This window comes from Sus scrofa, chromosome 2 (assembly GCF_000003025.6).
Source record: "Sus scrofa isolate TJ Tabasco breed Duroc chromosome 2, Sscrofa11.1, whole genome shotgun sequence".
NCBI classification, from domain to species: Eukaryota; Metazoa; Chordata; class Mammalia; order Artiodactyla; family Suidae; genus Sus; species Sus scrofa.
Window position 1 is genome coordinate 134121765 of NC_010444.4, and position 22207 is coordinate 134143971.

The window sequence follows — 22207 nt, forward strand, 5'->3', positions numbered from 1 at the left end:
CATACCTATCAATAACTACTTTATGTGTTAATGGATTAAATGTTGCAATCAAAAGACATAGGGAGGATGATTAGATTAAAAGACCCTTCAACATGCTGCCTAGAAGAGGCTCACTTTGGGGCCTAAGACACACACAGATGAAAGTGAGGGGAGATAAAAATATATTACATGCAAACAAAAACAACAAAAAAGAGGGGGTAGCAATACTCATATCAGACAAAATAGACTTTAAAACAGAAGTTATAACAAAAGACAAAGAAAACAATTACATAATGATAAAGGAATCACTACCAGAAAAGGACATTAAACTCTTTAACATATCCACACCCAATAAAGGAGTGCTTAATATACAAAGCAAATACTAACGGTCATAAAAGAAGAAATTGGCAATAATACAATAATAGTAGGGGACTTGAACACTGCACTGACATCAATGGAAAGGTCAGCCAGACAGCAAATGAACAAGGAAACAATGGTCTTAAGTGAAACAACAGACCAGTTATACTTCATAGATATCGATAGGACATTAAATCCAAAAGCAGAAGAATACACATTCTTTCCAAGTGCACATAAAATGTTCTCTAGGATAAACCACATATCAGGCCACCAAATAAGCCTAAACAATCTTAAAAGGACAGAAATTATATTAAATATTTCTTCCAACCACAATGGTATGTAAATAGGAATCAACTACGGGAAAAAGAGAAAAGAACAAAACATGTGGAGACCAAACAACATACCAATAAACACCAACAGTTCAATGATAAAATCAAAGAGTAAACCAAAAAGTATCTTGAGATAAATGAAATGGAAACAAAAGTTTCCAAAATCTATGAGATGCAACAAAAATAGTTCTGAGAGAGAAATTTATACTGATACAGTCCTTCCTCAAGAAACAAGAAAATTCTCCAATAAACAACCTACTCTACCACCTAAAAGTATTAGAAAAAAGAACAAACACAGACCAAAGTCAGCAGGAGGTAGGAAATAATAAGTATCAGAGAGGAAATAAGTAAAAATAGAGATTAAAAAAAACAATAGAAAAGATCAATAAAAACAAAAGCTGGTTTATAAAAAGATAAAACTGATAAAACTTTACCCAGAAGAAAAAAGAGAGGACTCAGATAAACAAAATAAGTAATGAAAGAGGAGAAATAACAACTGTTCCACAGAAATACAAAAAATCCTAATACCATGAACAGTTATGTGCCAACAAACTGAACAACCTAAAAGTAATAGACAAATTTACAGAAGCATACAAAACTGCCAATACTGAATCAAAAAGTAACAAGACAATTTAAACATATTCAGCATTAGAAGTGAAACAGAATATATATATATATTTATTTGTTTTTTAAGGCCACACCCACGGCATATGGAGGTTCCCAGGCAAGGGGTCTAATCAGATCTACAGCTCCCGGCCTGCAGCACAGCCACAGCAATGCAGGTTCCCAGCCATGTCTTCGAGCTACACCACAGCTCATGGCAACACTGGATCCTAACCCACTGAGCAAGGCCAGGGATCGGACCTGCAGCCTCATGATTCCTCATTGGATTTGTTTTCACCACATCATTACAGGAACTCCCAGAATATATAATTTAAAAAACTTGCAGGAGTTCCCACTGTGGCTCGGTGGGTTACAAACCCAACTAGTATCCATGAGGATGTGGGTTCAATCCCTGGTCTCACTTAGTAGGTTAAGGATCCGCCATTATTGAGCGCTGTGGTGTAGGTCACAGACACTGCTTGAATCCCAAATTGCTGTGGCTGTGATGCAGGCCTGCAGAGGCAGCTTCGTTTCAGTCCCTGGCCCAGGAACTTCCATATGTCGCTGGTTTGGCCCTAAAAAAGCAAAAAATAAAAAAATAAAAAACTCCTTGCAAATAGAAGTTCAGAACCAGACAGCTTAACAGGAATTCTATGAAACATATGAAGAACAAACACCTATTCTCCTCAAATAATTCCAAGAAAACTGAAGAAGAGTAAACACTCCCAAATTGGATTATCCCAAATTCATTCATTCTACAAGGTCACCACTGACCTGATACCAAAATACTATAAAAAGGGAAAATTACAGGCCAGTATCTTTGATGAATATAGATGCAAAAAACCTCAATAAAATATTAGCAAACTAGAGTTCCCATTGTGGTGCAGTAGGTTAATGATATGGTATCACTGTGGTGGCAGAGATTCAATCCCTGGCCCAGCACAGTGGGTTAAGGATCCAGTGTTGCTGCAGCTGTGGTGTAGGTGGCAGCTGTGGCTCAGAATTGATTCCTGGCCCAAGAACTTCTATGTGCCATGGGTATAGCCAAAAGAAAAAAAATATATATTAGAAAATTGAATCCAATAATATATAAAAAAGATCATATGTATGATCAAGTTGGATTTATTCCAAGGTCACAAGGGCAGTTCAACATTTGTGAATCAATCATTTGATACATCATATTAACAGAAGGAAGGCTAAAAAATCACAAGACCATCTCAACAGACACAGAAAAAGCATGTGACAAAATTCAACATCCATTCATGATAAAAACTCTCAACAAAGTGGAAATAGAGGGAACATAATTCAACATGATGAAAGCCATCTATGACAAACCCACACTAATATACTCAATAGTGAAAAGGTGGAAGCTTTTTCCTTTAAAGTTAGAAACAAGACAAGAATGCACACTCTCACCAATTCTGTTCAATACAGTCCTGGCAGTCTTAGGTATAGCAATAATATAAGAAAAATAAACAAAAAGTATCCAAATTGGAATTGAAGAAGTAAAACTGTCGCTATTTGTGATAGTAAGATACTTTGTATAGAACCCTAAAGCCTCTACCCCCAAATTACTGGAAATAAATGGATTTAGTAAAGTTGCATGACACAAGATTAATATACAGAAATTTGTTGCATCTCTATACACTAATAGTGATACAAAGAAATGGAGATATATCCCATGCTCTTGGATTAGAAGAATTGATATTATTAAAATGTCCATACCACCCAAAGCAATCTACAGGTTAAATACAATTCCTATAAAAATAAACATGACATTTTTTATATAACTAGAAAACATAGTGCTAAAATTTATATGGAATCACAAAAGATCCCAACTTGCCAAAACAACCTTGAGAAAAAAAGAATAAAGCTGGAGGTATAACCCCTCCAGACATCAGAAAAGGCTACAGTACTCAAAAAAGTTATCTGTTTTGATTAATTAATTAATTAATTTGGCACAAAAACAGACACAAAGATCAATGGAAAGAGCCCAGAAATATATCCACATATCTATAACAATTAATCTATGACAAAGGATGCAAGAACGTATAGTGGAGAAAAGACAACCTCTTCAACAAGCAGTTCTAGAGAAAACTGAACAGCTACATGTAAAATAATGAAATTAGAACATTTTCTAAAACTATTTACAAAAATAAACCGAAAATAGATTAAAGACCTAAGTATACAATTTGGGGGAGCTCCCATTGTGGCTCAATGGTTAATGAACCCAACTAGCATCCTTGAGGATGTGGGTTAAATCCCTGGACTTGCTCAGTGGGTTAAGGATCTGACATTGCCTTGAGTATGGTATAGGTTGCAGACATGGCTCGGGAGCCCGTGTTGCCGTGGCTGTGGTGTAGGCCGGCAGTTACAGCTCCTATTTGACCCCTAGCCTGGGAACCACCATATGCTGTGCGTGTGGCCCTAAAAAGACAAAAGACAAAAAAATAAAAAATAAAAAAGATTTGAAACCATAAAAATCCTAGAGGAAAACATAAGCAGAACACTCTGTGACATAATAGTAGCAATATTTTTTTGGATCTATCTCCTAGAGTAATGGAAATAAAACCCAAAATAAGCAAATGTGACCTACTTAAACTTTAAAGCTTTTGAACAGCAAAGGAAACTATCAACAAAATGAAAAAAACAATCTACAGAACGGGAGAATATATTTGCAAATGATGAGACCAAAAGGGGTTAACATCTGAAATATGAAAAGAGTTCATATAACTCAGTATCAAAAAAACCCAAAACAACCCAATAAAAAAATGGACTGAAGATGTGAATAGAAATTTTTCTAAAGAAGACATAGAGATGGCTATTAGACACATGAAAAGATGCTCAACATCACTAATTATTAGAGAACTGTAAATCAAAACAATAAGATATCACCTCACACTTGTCAGAATGGCTATCATCAAAAAGTCTGCAAAAAACAAAAGTTGGAGGGGATCTAGAGAAAAGGGAATCCTTATACAATGTTGGTGGAATGTAAATTAGTGAAGCCACTATTTACAATATGGAAGTTCCTCAAACCACTAAGAATTGAACTACCATTTTAACCCACTCCTGGGTATAGATTTAGAAAAAAACAAAAACACTAATTTGAAAAGATAAATGCACCCCAGTGTTCACAACAGCACTATTTACAATAGCCAGACGTGGAAGCAAGCCAAGGGCTCATCAAAATAGATGGATGGATAAAGAAGACGATATATACAGATGAATAAAATTCTGCCATTTGCAGCAATGTGGATAGACCTTGAGTATATTATGCTTCATGAAATACATCAGAGAAACATAAATAGTGTATAATATCATTTATATGTGGAATCTAAAAACATAATACAAATAAATATATTTTGCAAAAGAGAAACAGACTTACAGGTATAGAAAACAAACTTGTGGCTATCAAAAAGAAGAGGGAAGAAGAGAGGGACAAATTAGGGGGATTAGATTAATAGATAAAAATTACCACGTATAAAATAGATTAGCAATAAGGATATCCTATACAGCACAAGAATTTTAGCCATTATCTTACAATAACTTATAATGGAGTACAATCTGCAAAAATACTAAATCACTATACAACAGGAAATAATATAATATGGCCAATCAACTCTACTTCAATACCAAAAAAAATTAATTTTAAAATATTAAAATCAGGAAAAGGAAAAGGCACATTGGGTAGAGTTCAGAAGAAAAAGCATACAGGGCTAAATTCAGGAGGACAGGCTTGCAGTTGTCTACCCCTAGTTGAAGTCACATGGACAGTATTCAATTTTCCCATGTGCAAAGTACTGCCAACCAGGGAAGCTCAGTGAGCCTTGGCATCATGGTTTCTATTTGGAGTAGTCACATAAGCATGCAGTGCCTGCATGACTGATCTCAGCTACTCAGACCCCAGTACCCCAGAGGTCAACTAATACAAGTTGTCCCAAAGCCTCAGGCAACAAAAACAGGTGTTTACCATAAATCACATTGTTAGCATAAACTATGCGGCCTAGTTCAGGACATAAAAAAACACTCTTATTGAGCAGGATACTCCAAGGGCTCAGAGGTCATCTGCCAGGAGCCTCATCACAGGATAGGTCTTGGAATGTGCAGGCCTGCCAATTTAACCCTTTTCTGCATACATATAATTTACAAGGAAATGACAATTAGGCTAGTAGAAGAGTCTCAACAGCAACATGTAAGTGAGAAGGCAGTGGAATGATAGCATCAATGGGCAGAGAGAAAAACACACAAGCATATACCCAAAAGATGCAGAAAAAATTTAATAAAACTCATGCATCTTAGAAAACTATAAATACTGGAAATTTCTCAACCTAGTAAAAGATGTAGTGATTTCAAGTATTGTTTCTCAATGATTTTTGTTTTTTCTTGGAGAAAATTAAATTCCTGGCCCTCTTCTGGTTCAGGAAGGCCATGTGACTATTTGTGGCCAATGAGTTTTGAGCAGAAGTATCAGAATATTTAATTACCAATGTGAGAAGACTTTCCAGAGCCCACTGGCATACTTTCTACCAATATTCAAGATGGAGGCTTCTCTATCAGCTACAATGAGCAGAACCTTAAGTCAAGTGAATGGAGATGCGGCATGAGCAAGAAATGAACCTCTGTTGTTTTAGCTACTAAAATTTTTTGAGTTGCATCTTACCACAAGTTATATTGCTTAGTACAAGTTATCTACAACACAGTTGCACAATCTTTAATCTTAACAGTGAAACTTTTAAAACAATTTCCCCTATGATCTCAAATAAGAAATACATTGTTCTGGAGGTCTTATCAGCTATATGGAACAATATAGGGCAATTCACATGGAAAAATCAAAACTATTATTATTCACAGATGATATGACTGTCTACACAGAAAATCCAAAAGAATCCACAAACATATATTAGCATTAATAGGATTTAGCAGGGTTTTGGTTATGCACAAATATATACATATCATTTCTATTTATGTACTCCATAAACAAAAAGTTAGAAAATATAATTATAAAAATACATAATTCACAGTAGCATCAAATAATACAAGGTACCTAGGAATATGTCTAACAAAAAACTGCAAAGTCATTCTCCTTAAAATAAAAAGTTTATTGAAAAATATTAAAGAGCACCTAAATAAATCAGGAAATATATGATGCTCATGGAATGAAAGATTTAGTAAAGATACTGGTTTTAAAAAGAAAAAGAAACTACAAATCTATGGACAATTAATCTCTGACAAAGGGCAAGAATATACAGTGGGGGAAACACAGTCTCTTCAGCAAGTGGTCTTGGGAAAGTTGGACAACCACATGTAAATCAATGAAGTTAGAACACACCCTTACACCACACAACAACTGTAAAACCCTTAGAAGAGAACACAGGCAAAACATTCTCTGACATAAATCACACCAATGTCTTCTTAAGTTAGTCGCTCAAGGCAATAGAAGTAAGACCAAAACTTTTAAGAAGGGATCTAATAGAACTTAGACACTTTTGCACAGCAAAGGAAATCATAAACAAAATGAAAAGGCAACCTATGGACTGGAAGAAAGTATTTGCAAATGATATGATCAACAAAGGCTTAACTTCCAAAATCTACAAACAGTTCCTACAATTCAGTAACAAAAAAATAAACAACCCAATCAAAAAATGGGCAGAAGACCTAAATAAACATTTCTCCAAAGTGGATACAGATGGCCAAAGGGGCACAGGAAAAGATGCTAATCACTGCTAATTATCAGAAAAATGTAAATCCAAACTATAATGAGGTATCACCTTGAACTGGTCAGCATGGCCATCATTAAAAAGCCTACAAATAACAAATGCTGGAGAGGATTTGGAGAAAAGAGAACCCCCCTACCTGATTGGTGGGAATGTAAATTGGTGCAGCCACTATGGACAACAAAAGGGAGGTTCCTCAAAAAACTAAAAATAGATGAGTTTCCACATGACCCAGCAATCCCACTCCTTGGCATATGAAAAACTATAATTCAAAAAAATACATGCTCCCCTACATTCATAGCAGCACTATTTACAATAGTCACGACATGGAAACAACCTAAATATCCATCAACAGATGAATGGATGAAGATGTAGTGTTGTAATATTACTCAACCATCGAAAACAACTGAAAAATGCCATTTGCAGTAAGACAGATAGATCTAGAGATTATCATACTAAGTGAAGTCAGTCAGAGAAAGAAATACCATATGATATCACTTGTATGTGGAATCAAAAATACAACACAAATCAACATATTTATGAAACAGAAACAGATGCACAAATATAGAGAACATGGTGGTTACCAAGGTGGGGGGTAGGGGAGGAAAAGACTGGGAGTTTGGGATTAGCAGAGACAAACTATTACATACAGGATGGACAAACAACAGGGTCCTACTGTACAGCATAAGGAACTATATTCAATATCCTGGGATAAATCACAATGGAAAAGAATTTAAAAAAGAATACATATGTATAACTGAGTCACTTTGATGTAGAGGAGAAATTAACACAATATTGTAAGTCAAGTATATGTCAATAAAATTAAAAAAAATATTATAAAAGAGGAATGAATGATAAACCTCAGGATAATTATTACTTATGGGAGAGGGTTAATGGAATCATAGTGAGACTCCTTGGTTTTGGGGGGGACAGTATTTGAGTATTTGTTATGTTCTATTTTACTGTCTACATGGTGAGTAGGCACAAGGGTGTTCATTAATTTTTTTCCTTAAACTATGTGTACTCTCTTTTTATAAACGCTATATTTATATAAAGAGAAAGAAGCCAGATTCCCAGATCTACTCTCTTATTTCCTGTAACTGCTTTCCCCCAACTCAAGCAAAAGACTAGAGGATTTTTCTACAAAAATGGTATAACAGATGGTTTCCTCTCTGAGGAATTTCCAGAAGTTGAAGGGGGAGGTGTTGTACTAAATATAAGTGATGCTGAGACTCTCAATCCTAAGAAGCATTTACCCTCCAGGAAAGACACTGAAAGATGTTGCTTTCTGCCATCCAAAAGGAAAGAGCGAATGTCACTGATACAAGTAATAGGCTTGGCCAAATTATCGTACAGTGAATTTCACAGTTGGTAAGCTCTACCCAGGAACCAGAGTGTCCAATCAGTTTTTTAGATTCACAATCTTAAATATGAATACACAGGTAAGTAATTAATATGACAGAGGAAGGGTATGTCACCTGGAGCAAACTCTTTCACCACATGGTCATCTAAAGGAGAAAGGGATTTCCTCAAGACTGGGACAAAATGCGGGAGTAGAAGGACTTAAGCTCAACTTCTCTCACAAAAACACCAAAATTACAAGCAACTGCTGAACAACTATCAAAAAAATAGACTGAAAACTACCAAAAAAGATATTCTACACAAAAGGCAAAGAAGCCACAGTGAGATGGTAGAAAGGGAGCTCTCATAATATAAGCAAATCATATCCGCCAAGGGGGTAACCCACAGACTGGAAAATAACTATAATGCAGAAGCTCTCCCAAAGGAGTTAGAGATCCAACCCCCACATCAGGTTCCCCAGTCTGGGGGTCTAGAAGTGGGAGGAGTCCCAGGAGCATGTGATGTTGAAGACCAGCAGGGCTTGTATGCAGGAGTTCCACAGGACTGGGGAAACAGACTCCACTCTGGGCAAGTGCACACAAGGTTTCAAATGCATTGGGTCCCAGGGCAAAGCAAGAACTCTGTAAGAATCTATGTGAGACCTCCCTGTGGGTCTTGAAAGATCTGGGAAAGCAGGTGGCAGCTGTGGCTCACTGTGGGGGCAGGACATTGGAGGCAGACATCCCAGGAAAATGATCAGTGTGAACTCCCCTGGAGGCTGCCATTTTGGAAAAAATCTAGCCCCACCAATCAGGACTGAGAAGCCCCAGGCCAATAGTGAGGGAACACAGCCCCAACCCATCAGCAAAGAGACTGCTTAAAGTCCTTCTAGGCACACATCCATCTCTAGTCATACCCAGAGACTGAACCTCGCCCATCAGAGCTACAAGACTCAGCTCTACCTACCAGTGGGCAGACACGAGTCCCTCCCATCAGGAAGCCTGCCACAAGATCCTATATCAGCTTAACCCAGAAGGAAGCAGATACCAGAAGCAAAAGAGGCTACAACCCTCTAGCCTGCAAAAAGGAAACCCCACAAAAAGCCATACAGAATGAAAACACAGAAGGAAATATGAGTGAAGTGAAGAAATAAGGCAAAACTCCGGAGAAACAGCTAAGTGAACTGGAGATTAACAACCTCCATGACAGTGACTTTAGAGTAATGATCGAAAAGATGATCTAAGATCTCGGAAAAAAAACTGAGGCAAAGATTGATAAATTATAAGAAATTCTGAACAAAGTAATAGAAGATTTAAAGATTAAACAAGCAGAGATTCAAATTACAATAGCCAAAATAAAAAATTCACTAGAAGGAGCCAATAGCAGAATACAAGAGACAGAAGAACAAATAAGCAAGGCAGAAGACAGACTGATGGAAAACAATAACACAGAACAGTACAAAGAAAAAAGAATGAAAAGAAATGAGGACAGTTTAAGAGCACTCTGGGACAACTTTAAAAACACCAACATTCACATTATAAGAGTGCTAGAAGGAGAAGAGAGAGAGAAAGGAGTGAAGAAAATATTTGAAGAGATAATAGCTGAAAACTTCTCTAATATTTGAAAGGAAGTGGTCACTCAAATCCAGGAAGTTCAATGAATACCATATAAAAGGAACCTGAAGAACACCTAAGACTAATATTAATCAAACTGACCAAAATTAAAGTCAAAGATAAAATGCTGAAAGCAGCTAGGGAAAAGTAATAAATAACATACAAGCTAACCCCAATAAGGTTATCAGCTAATTTTTCAGCAGTAGCTACAGGCCAGAAGGGAGTGGCATGCTATAATTAAAGTGATGAAAGGAAGAAAACTCCAACCAAGAATCCTCTACCCAGAAAGGCTCTCATTCAGACTTGAAGGAGAAATCAAAAGCTTTTCAGATAAGCAAAAGCTAAGAGAATTCAGCTACACTAAACCAGCTTTACAAAAAATACTCCGGGTGGGAAAGAAAAGCCCACAACTAGAAACAAGAAAATTACAAAGGAGAAGGCTCCCTGGTAAAGGCAAACATACAGGCAAAAAATCATCCACAAATAAATATGATACTGAAACTAAAAATCGTGAGAGGAGCAGAGTAAAAATGCAGCATACTGGAAATGTATTTCAAATTAAGTGACTAGCGATGTAAAACAATCTAAAACACTCCTATATCAAAACCACATGGTAACTGCAAACCAAAAATCTACACTGGACACACACACAAATAAGAAAAAGCAATCCAAACACAATATTAAAGACACTCATCAAACCACAAGAGAATAAAAGAAGAAAAAAGACCAAAAAAAAAAAAAAAACCCAAACAATTAACAAAATGGCAATAGGAACATTCACATTAATAATTACCATTAATGTAAACGGACTAAATGTTCCAACTAAAAGACATAAACTGGCTGAATGGATACAAAAACAAGACCCATATATATGATGTCTTCAAGAGACCCATATCAGTTTGAGGGACACATACAAACTGATAGAGGATGGAAGAAGATATTCCATGCAAACAAAAATCAAAAGAAAGCTGGAGCAGCAAACAGAAATCAAAAAAAGTTGGACAGAGTTCCTGTCGTGGCTCAGTGGTTTACAAATCTAACTAGGAACCATGAGGTTGCAGGTTCGATCCCTGGCCTTGCTCAGTGGGTTAAGGATCCAGCGTTGCTGTGAGCTGTGATGTAGGTCACAGACATGGCTCGGATCCTGCATTGCTATGGCTTTGGTGCAGGCCAGCAGCTACAGCTCCAATTAGACCCCTAGCCTGGGAACCTCCATATGCTGCAGGAGTGGCCCTAGAAAAGGCAAAAAGACAAAAAAAAAAAAAAAAAAGCTGGAGTAGCAGTATTTTAGATAAAATAGACCTTAAATCAAGAATGTTATGAGAGATAAAGGACATTACATAATTATCAAAGGATCAATCCAAGAAGTATATAACAATTGTAAACATATATGCACCCAACATAGGAGCATCTTAATAGACAAGGTAATTGCTAACAGACTTAAAAAGAGAAATAGACAATAACACAATAATAGCAGGGAACTTTAGCACCCCAGTTACATCAAGGAACAGATGATTAAGACAGAAAATCAACAAGGAAACACAGGTCTTAAATGATCCATTAGGCCAGATGGATGGAATAGATATTTAAAGAATATTCCATTGAAAAGTAGCAGAATACACATTCTTTTCAAGCACACATGGAACATTCTCCAGGACTGATCACATTCTGGACCACAAATCAACCCTCAGTAAATTTAGAAAACTAAAATCATATCAAGCTTCTTTTCTGAACACAACTCTATAAAACTAGGAATCAATGATTAAAAAAAAACTGCTAAAAACACAAACACGTGGAGACTAAACAATATGCTACTACACTACCACTGGATCACTGAAGAAATCAAAGAGGCAATTAAAAATACCTAGAGACAAATGACAATGAAAACACACAATCCAAAACCTATGGGATGCATCAAAAGTAGTTCTAAAAGGGAAGTTTATAGCAATACAAGCTTACCTCAGGAAACAAGAAAAATCTCAAATAAAAAACTTAAACGTACACCTAAAACAAGAAGAACAAACAAAACCTGAAGTGAACTGAATGAAAGAACTCATAAAGATCATAGCTGAAATAATGAAATAGAAAAGAAGAAATCAATAGAAATGATCAATGAAACTAAGAGCTGGTTCTATGAAAAGATCAACAAAATTGATAAACCTTAAGATAGATTGATCAAGAAAAAAAAAAGAGACAGGAATCAAATCAATAAAATTAGAAATTAAGGAGTTCCCATTGTGGTTCAGCAGTAATGAACCCAACTAGTATCCATGAGGATGCGTGTTCAATTCCTGGCCCTACTCAGTGTGTTAAGGATCTATTGTTGCCATGAGCTGTGCTGTAGGTCACAAACATGGCTCATATCTGGCATTGCTACAGCTGTGGTGTAGGCCAGCAGCAGCAGCTCTGATTCGACCCCTGGCCTGGAACTCTCATGTGCCATGGGAGGGCCCTAAAAAACAAAAATAAAATAAAATTAGAAATGAAAAAGGGAAGTTACAACAGACATCACAGAAATACAAAGGAATATAAGAGACTACTACAAGCAACTATATGCCAATAAAATGGACAACCTAGGAATGATGAGGTTCTGGATTTGATCCCTGGCCTCACTCAGTGGATTAAGGATCCGGCATTGCCATGAGCTGTGGTGTAGTTCACAGATGCGGCTCGGATCTGGCATTGCTGTGGCTGTGGTGTAGGCTGGCAGCATCACCTCCGACTAGACCCCTACCGTGGGAACCTCAACATGCCACTAGTGTGGCCCTAAAAAGCCAAAAAAAAAAGAGGACAACCTAGAAGAAATAGACAAATTCTGAGAAGATACAATCTTCCAAGAAAGACTAAGCCAGGAAGAAATGGGAAAGAAATCTGCTCTGAATTCCTTCAGTATTTTCACTACCTCCATTTTGAACTCTGTCTGTTAGACTGCAAAAGTCTGTTTCATTGTTTGCTCCTTCAAGGGAATTCTCCTGTCGTTTCAACTGGGATTGGCTCCTGAGCATCTTCATTTTGCTTATATTTTTCTTATTCAGTGAATTTAGGGAAGACAACTATCTGCTGTAGTCTTAGAGGACTATTTATATGCTCTTGCATAAAAAACCCCTGGGTAGCTTGTGAGGGCTCACTATTCTTTGTGGCATGAGAGCTGCTTTTGGTTTGGATGCTTGCTGTCTCTTTCTTCAGGGTGTGCAGGCTGTTATCCCCTTAAAAGGGGGTATGCCAGTGTACATCCTGTGCTTGTTTCCAGGGAGATGGAGGCAATGGGCAGGGCCTGTAGCCAGTGCCAGGTTGCAGGGCCCTGAGAAGTGGCAGTAACCCTCAAGGAGGTATAGGTGGCACCCAGAGCCTTTGGCAGTGGGAACAGCGGGGTGAGTGAATTCCCAGGGTAGTGAGGGCAATGGGTGGTGCTCGACTGCAGTGCCCTCTGTTGTGGCAAACCCTGAGGTGACCAAGGCCACAGGTGGTGACTGTCCACAGACCCCTAGTGATAGCCGGCCACACCCATCTCTGGAATCTGAGATGGCTACAGCTGTTTGCCCTTGCTGTTCATTGTCTGCGTAAGAAGTGCCCTGCCACCTGAGAGCCCTAGTGTGGGCACAGAAAGATATTCCTAAGGTGTTCCTATCCCTCCTCCTCTCACCCTCCCCAACAATGGCACCTTGCTCCTCCTGCAGACCCATGCCTCCTCCCATGCTTCCTCAGCGGTGGTGCTCCACTCCCCGCCACCCCCTAGCCCTCAAGTTGTCTCCACACAGCCAATTCTAGTCCCCTCTCCCCAGAATTTACCTCCAAAGCCTGAGTCTTAGAGTCTGGACCCTGCTCAAGTGTCTCAGACTCTGGTGTTCTGGGCTGTGGTACTGACGGTCTATTCTGCTCTCTCTGCTTTGCCCTCCTCAGTCGGGCTACTGTGGTTTTTCTCTGAGGCTTTGGGGTTCCTCCTCAGTCCTGGCTGATCTCCCCATCAGTTAGTGGGCCTCCCTCCTTTCCTCTTTCACAGCTCTGTCTCTGGAGTGCTGGTTCTGTCCGTATTAGTTTTTTTTTTTTCTTCTCTTTTTTTTCCCTTTTGTTCTATCCAATTATGTAGAGGGTTTCTTGCCTTTTTTAGAGGTTTAAGATCTTCTGCCAGTGTTCAGTAGATGTTCTGTGTGAACTGTTCTACATGCAGATGTGTTTTTTTTAATGTGTTTGTGGGTGAAGGTGAGTGCTGCGTTTTACCCCTCTGCCATCTTGATCCTGCCCCTCCTTCTCTCTTTCTGTTCTCTCTTTTTCCAGTCATCCTCTCTCTCTACTCCCATCCCTCCCTCTTAGAATCATGAGTTTTGTGTGTTCTTTACTAGTGGAGCAAAGTCCTTCCATATATTAATTCCAACACAACAAGGTTGATGACCACGATCCATATGAACAGACAAAAAACTGAGTTTTGGATCAAAGTAGAATACTACTGTTTCTTCTAGTTGTGTAATATCCCCAGGTTCTGAGGATGCAAAGCGTTTTGGGTGTGTCAGCCTAGTATCCTTTATTTGGAATTATAACTGTATCTGACTCCAAAAGTCGATGATATCAGCCTCAACTAAGCTACAGATTTCTTAAAGTACCTCATATACAAGGTAGCCAATATAATAGTAATCATTTCTTTTAGTAATTGAAGGAAAATTTGAAAACACTACCTCATTTGAAGAATTTTCTTGCAAACTTGACACAGGCACAATTTCATTTGAATTAACATAATTGCTGACATTTGGAAACAGTTCTTCAAAAGATGGTTTTTGTACTGAGGATAAATCAATCTATAAGAGAATATATTACTCTTTTGTAAAAGTTAAATGTTGCAAAAGTAATTACTTTTAAGTAATTAAAAGAAAGGTGAATTACTTTCTCAACAGAAGGATTTTCTTGTGAACTTGTCACAAGAAAAATTTTATCAGAATAAAGACAATTACTGATATTTAGAAATCTTCTTCAAAAGATGTATGTTTAACTGGGAACAAATGTATCTATAAAGAAGAATTCAAGACTGTAACCTTAAAATTATTTTTTAAACAGGAATTTTTGTTTGTTAAAATATCATGTAATTTACATATATTAACTGCCTACTAAATGAAATTCATCTATGCAGCAACTACACTTCATGGAACGTTTTCTCCTGCTCTTCCCTTAACTGTCGGCCTTTCCCAGTGCCTCTGCTTTGGTTTCGCCCTTGCTTTCTTTGTGCCTACCAACTGAACACCAGAGATTTAAAAATCTCTCTCTCTTTCCTGAGCACCATGTCCATATCATTATCAAGTTACTTTAATTACCACATATTTCTACATTAAATTCAAAATACTTAAAAATGAAGTCATGATTCATACTCTTTAGGTTGGGACTCCAACAAGCTTTGTCATGCTGAACAACTAGATCTGACTAGAGTCATGTGGCCTGAACCTAGGCTACACACACACATGTCTGCTCAGAATGAATTATCAGCTGTCCTGGGTGGGGAGTGGGACGTATCTGCCCTTGCCTAGCTCTTCTTCCTTACAGGAGGACAGAACAACTTCTGGCCTAACCATGTGTATCTTGAACCACTGTTAGGAAAGTACATATTAAAATAAGACTCTGGAAAAATGAAAATCTCCCAAAGTCCTTGAGTCAACTGGCCTCATTTCAGCCACGTCAGTCAAGAAAAGAGAGCTTGAAATTGAGGGGAATCTATATGCCTCATTTGGTGGCAGCAAGCTGTAGAATGAACCAAGGGGCAATTAGTCTCAGACTCATTTGCTAACAAAACATAGACTTTAAAGTGTCAAAGCATTAAGTGTTCTCAAAAGTATGTTTATTTATTAAAAGACACTGGCATTCAGCCACAGGATGAGAGAAAATAAATAATTTATCTGATAAGGATTTAGTGTCTAGAACATATAAAGAACACTTACAACTCAATAAAAAGCTAATTTTTAAATGGAAAAAGGATCTGAGCAATCATTTCTCCAAAGAGGATACAGAAAGGGTCAAGAAGCTCAAGTGCAAAATCACAATGAGATAATACTTCACATCCAAAAAGATGGATGATGGTTAAGTGTTGGTGAGGATATAGACAAAGCAGAACATTCACACACTGCTGCTAGGAATGTAAAATTGTTCAACCACTTTGGAAAACAGTCTAGCAATTTCTCTAATGATTAACATACAGTTACCATATAACCTTGCAATTTTACTGCTATGTATATACTCAAGAGAAATTAAAATATATATCCACACAAAATGCTGTTTAAAACAGCATTATTCATAATAGCCCAAAGGCAGAAATATCCCAAATGACCACAAACATAACAGAAGATTATTTGGCCATGAAAAGGAAAGAAGTAGTCATACATTCTCAAATATGGATTAACTTTGAAAATATTATGGTAGGTAAAAGAAGTTAGTCACAAAAGACTATGTATTACATGATTTTATTTATTTAAAATGTCCAGGAAATCTATAGAGACAGAATGTAGATTAGTGGTTGCTTGTGGCCAGTCAGTGGGAATAAGGGGATAATAGTAATGGTTAAAGGGTATGTGGTTTCTTTTTAAGGTCATAAAAATGTTCTAAAATTGACTCGGGTGATGATGGCACACATTTGTGAATATACTAAAAACCACTGAGTTTTATTCCCTAAATAGGTGAATTGTACCTCAATAAAGTTTTTTTAAAGTCCATTACCAAAAGTGTTAAACATACAGTTACCATGTAACCCATTACGTCTACTTCCACTTCTATGTATATACCCAAGAAAACTGAGAACACATCCAAAAAGACTTGTAAATGAACATTCATAGCACTATTGTTCATCCAAATGCCCATGAACTGATGAATTAGTAAACAGAATGTGGTCTATCCTTACAACAGGGTATTATTCGGCCATAAATAGGGAACAAAGTACTGACAGACACTCTAACATGGATGAATCTTTCAAAATATTAGAAGTGAAAGCAGCCAGAAACAAAAGGGCACATATTATCTGATACCACTTATATGAACTGACCACAAACATGAAAAGAGACAGAGAGTAGATTAGTAATTTCCCAGACCTGGAGGATGAGATGGGAAGAATGATAAGTGACTGCTAATGGGATTATGAACAATGTTCTTAAGTTAGACTGTAGTATAAAAATTTTTTAAAGTAAAATAAAAAAGATTGCATACCTAATGATTTAGAGAACTAACATGTTTAGTTGGTAGTGTAGTATTATAATCTCTTTCATATATAGCAGCATAGAGAGTACTTCAGGTGAAAGTATATTTATGCAACAGAAAATAAAGACATTATAGTCTATGTGCATATTCCCCTGGTCTTACAGAAACAGAATAATGAGGAGAGCGGGGAGCCAAAAAATAGACACGACACGTGCCAAATGCTGATGATACTTACCGCTAAACCAGCTGTTTGGGAAGATGGAGTACTTGTTAACAGGCCTCTGCTTTTCTTATCAGAAGTACTGGAATTTGTATTCTTTCAGTATATTTTGTGAAATAGGGGATTGAATACAGAAAATATAAATTACTTTAATGCAGTAAAAACAAAAAATTTAAAATAGCATACTAGATCATAATGTTTAACAGTAATAAAGTTTTAATCTGTTAATTAAATTTTAAACTACTAGACAGGTAACTAAAGAATTTTCTGCCTTGAGCTAGGTCAAACAACTTCCAAGATAACTCTATGTGGTATAACTAATAAATCGCTTCGAATGGTGTCATTATATGCTGCCAAGTCTGGAACCCAAACTCAAAACTAGAACATCATCGGGAAGTTGTGTTATAGTTCTTTTTTCTTTCTCTCCTCTTTTCTTTCTTGCACGCTTTCTTTTCTTTCTGGATAAACTTTCTTAAACTACTTGTTCAAGATATATGCTGGAATATTCATTAGGAAAATTTTGTTCAAAAAATTTTATGGATATATTTATCTAGTACACTAAATATGTTAGTTCTCTTATTTATTAGGTATATAAGCTTTAAAAAATTTTTTTTTGTCGTTTTAGGGCTGCTCCCATGCATATGAAAGTTCCCAGGCTAGGGGTTGAATTGGAAATGTAGCTGCTGGACTACATCACTGCCACAGCAACACCAGATCCCAGCCACATTTACGACTTGCCCTGCAGCTTACAGCAACATGGGATCGTTAACCCAGTGAGCGAGGCCGGGGATCAAACTCACATCCTCATGGATACCAGTCAGGTTCTTAACCCGCTGAGCCACAACTGGAACTCCAGGGTACATACTCTTTTAATTTCTTCATCTGGAAAATGGGGGTTATTCTATCCTAGGGATTTCCAGGCAAAGGTTACAAATAGTACTTGTAAAGAGAACCTAGGATGCCAGGAGGTAGGAGATGCCCAATGACAGCTATAATTACCATTGTGGCAAGCACAGAGGTGCTCTGCTCAGATGTCCTTGAACAAAAAACATGTTATTTCACTGCAAGTAGCTCCCAGCCGAAACATTTTTATAATATGCTTCACCCTACAAGTTGAGGCCATCATCTTCTCGGGCAAGATTCAGCCAACATCTCAGCATAGCATCCCAACAGTATTCCTTTACTGAACAATCTTTGCTCCAGATCTCCCCACTGGGAGAGCTTCTGTCAGATCTGCATTGAAGGTTGAGCTATTCCAGCCCAATCCCGCTTCCTTCCTGCTTTCCTTTCTCAAGTATTACCCCCTCCAATATGCCACTTGACTTAATTCTGCTTGAATATCCTCCTACCAGTGGTCCCAATGACAAAACTGTCAATTGTCACTCCATTTGAAAAACTCTTGCCTGGGACTGCTCTTGTGGCACAGTGGATTAAGGAGCTGGCATTGCCACTGCAGTAGCTCAGGTCACTGCTGTGGCACAAGTTCAATCTCTGGTCTGGAAACTTCCACAGGACATGAGGGCAGCCAAAAACAAAAAAACAAAAAACAAAAATACAAAACAAAAAACACCTGCCTGTATATAGCTGTAAGTATATAGCTTCTCTGTATTTTTTCCTAGATTTGTTAAGAAATTATGTGTATTTTTCCAGTAAGTACATTTTCTTTTTATAGTCTTTTCAAGAATTAGTTAATAAAATGCTAGTGCTTACCAATACAAGTTTGAGGGGCTGAGGCAGCAAAACTTTGGCACCTGATTTAACTGCACTGTTTTCCACAACATCTTTCCACTGGAAAGATGATGGAGGCTTGATGTTTAGATGACAAGAACTTAACTTTGTTTGAAAATTTTTATCTCTAGCTTTAGGATCTTTTTCAGGCTAAAACAAATTTACAATCATAAAACACATTTCACAGTGCTATAAAGACATTTGTAGCACCTCTCAGATGTCCTATTTATATTGTAATATGTATGTGTATTATAATTGTTATAATTTAAGTGGAATATATATATATTTCTATTATTCCCTCAACTTGAAATAAAGTTTTAAACTTAAAAGCTAAAAATTATTCTTAAAAATGTAAGATTTTCTACATATTTAAGGAAAAACTCTGTTAAAAGACAAAATGACTGTTGGTGGGAATGTGAATTGGTACAACCACTATGGAAAACAATATGGAGGTACCTCAGAAAACTAAATATAGAACTACCATATGATCCAACAACCCCATTCCTGAGCATATACTCAAAGCTTTCATTAAAAAAGATACATGCACCCCTATGTTCATTGCAGCACTATTCACAGTAGCCAAAACATGGAAACAACCTAAATGTCCAAGGACAGATGAATGGATTAAGAAGATGTGGTGCATATACACAATGGAATATTACTCAGCCATAAAAAATAACGCTATTTGCAGCAACATGGATGGAATTAGAGATTCTCATACTAAGTGAAGAGTCAGAAGGAGAAAGACAAATACCGTATGATATCACTTACATTTGGAATCTAATATGTGGCACAAATGAATTTATCTATAGGAAAGAAATAAACTCATGGACATGGAGAACAGACCTGTAGTTGCCAAAAGGGAGGGAAGAGGGATTGGGATGGACTTGGAGTTTGGGGTTAGTAGATGCAAACTATTGCATTTGGAATGGATAAGCATTGTGATTCTGCTGTACAGCCCAGGGAACTATATCTGATCACTTGTGATGGAACACGATGGAGGATGATGTGAAAAAAAATTATGTATATATATGTATAACTGGGTCACTTTTCTGTACAGCAGAAATTGACAGAACATTATAAACCAACTATAATAAACATTTTTTAAAAAAGACAAAATAGGAGTTTCCATCATGGTGCAGCAGAAACGAAACCGACTAGGAACCATATGATGGTGGGTTCAATCCCTGGCCTCACTCATTGGGTTAAGGATCCAGCGTTGCCATGAGCTGTGGTGTAGGTCACCGACGTGGCTCGGATCTGGCGTTGCTGTGGCTGTGGCGTAGGCCAGTGGCTACAGCTCCAATTAGACCCCTGGCCTGGGAACCTCCATATGCTTCGGGTGCAGTCCTAAAAAGACAAAAAAGACAAAAAAAAAAAAAAAGACAAAATAGTTTGAAATATACTCAGCTCAAAAAATTGCCCTACCGCATTCAAGGTAACATCTCCCAGTGTTGTGTGAAAAGAAAACAAATGATAACATCTATTTATTTAACACTTTTTAAAACTAAAACTAAATTTTAGAGAAAATATTAAATATATTTATATAGGTGTTTTTGTTGTGCAATAATCTTCATTTAAGAAAGAAAAGGTCCTTTCTAAGACATTAGGGAGCTGCAACTACAAAAAAGTGTATTGCTTTACCAACTAGTCCCTGCACTGAAAGCTGCAGACTGTTCAGTGACTGCTTGTCCTAAGTTATATGACTTTTCTTATGCTTTCAAGATGTGTTTATAATAATATTCCAAGTTTAAATCAATCAACCTAACTGATGAGATTCAATCTGCAAGTTGAGTCCTGAAAGAAAGACAAGATTTTGAGTTGGGGGTAAGCGGATTAGAAGGATGACAGAGAAAGGGGAGACGAAGGAAGCAGTAAGGTATATTCCAAGGAAAGGAAAGAACAATGGTATGAAGCAAAGAGTGAGGTACAAAGAAGTCTACTGACTCCTTTCTTCCACTGATAATTTCACACCTTGCATACAGCCTTTTCTCTCACTCCTGTCATCCCCAGCAATTTTATCATCCAAGTGGATAATCAGCCAATCAACAGGCCTCTCAGTTGCTTGACCTCTGCATTTCCAATAACCTTTTCCCCTAACGCCATTTCAGTCACACTATGATCAAACTTAGCCCTTGCCATCAACAGAAAGTACAGAATCGCCATTCAAATAGCTTCTGATATCCTTCCAACCCCTGCTCAGTTACCTTCATGAAATAAACTTCTTCATCATTGAAATCTCAAACTTTCTAATCCTACCATGTTAATCTTTTTTTCATGCTATCTTCATCCAGGATCTTTCTCCTGTATTATTCCTTCCTTATGTATCACCATCCATCATTATACTTACTTTCTTATCCCTTTCTCCTCCTAAGTGGCCCATTTTAGAACATTCTATCCCTCCTAAAAGAAACCTCAAAACCATAAGCAGTCAACTTCCATTCTGTCCCCACTAGTCTTAAGTAACCACTAATATATGTCTGTCTATATATTTGCCTAGCCTGAATATTTCTTACGAATCATGGAACCATATAATAATTGGTTTTTTGTGACTGGCTTCCTTTGCACTGCATAATATTTTTCAAGGTTCAACCAAGTTCTAGCATGTATCGGTGCTTCATTGGTTTTTAATGCCAATAGTATTCTATCGTATGGATATACTGCATTATACTTATCCATGCATCAGGAAATGGACATTGAGGCTGTTTCCATCTTTGGCTATTAAGAGAAAATTCTGCAAAGACCTGAATAGACATTTCTCCAAAGAAGAAATACAGATGGTCAACAGGCACATGAAAAGGTGCTCAAAGTCACTAGTTATTACAAAAGTGCAAATCAAAACTACAATGAGGTTCCTATCACCTCACACCAGTCAGAACGGCCATCATTAAACAGCCCCCAAAAACAAACGCTGGAGAGGATGGGGAGAAAAGAGAACCCTCCTACACTGTTGGTGGGAATGTAAGTTGGTACAGCAACTTAGTTGGAGGTTCCTCAAAAAACTAAAAATAGAATTACCCTACGATCCGGCAATTCTAGTTCTGGACATACATCTGGACAAAACCATAATTCAACAATACACATGTACCCTATGCTCATAACAGCAATATTCACCATAGCCAAGACCTGGAAACAACCTAAATTTCCATGGACAGA

General features: G+C 37.3%; 1 protein-coding gene across 1 annotated transcript in view; it reads right to left on the reverse strand.

Annotated features, from left to right (window-relative positions):
* The window catches only part of MEIKIN (meiotic kinetochore factor), a 104683-nt gene that overhangs the window by 18197 nt on the left and 64279 nt on the right, over nucleotides 1-22207 (reverse strand). Inside the window, exons 9-10 of the mRNA XM_021084744.1 lie at nucleotides 17339-17419; nucleotides 14610-14729 (exon numbers count right to left, since the gene is read on the reverse strand). Coding sequence (XP_020940403.1) covers nucleotides 14610-14729; nucleotides 17339-17419 — 201 coding nt within the window. The remainder of the gene's footprint in view (nucleotides 1-14609; nucleotides 14730-17338; nucleotides 17420-22207) is intronic.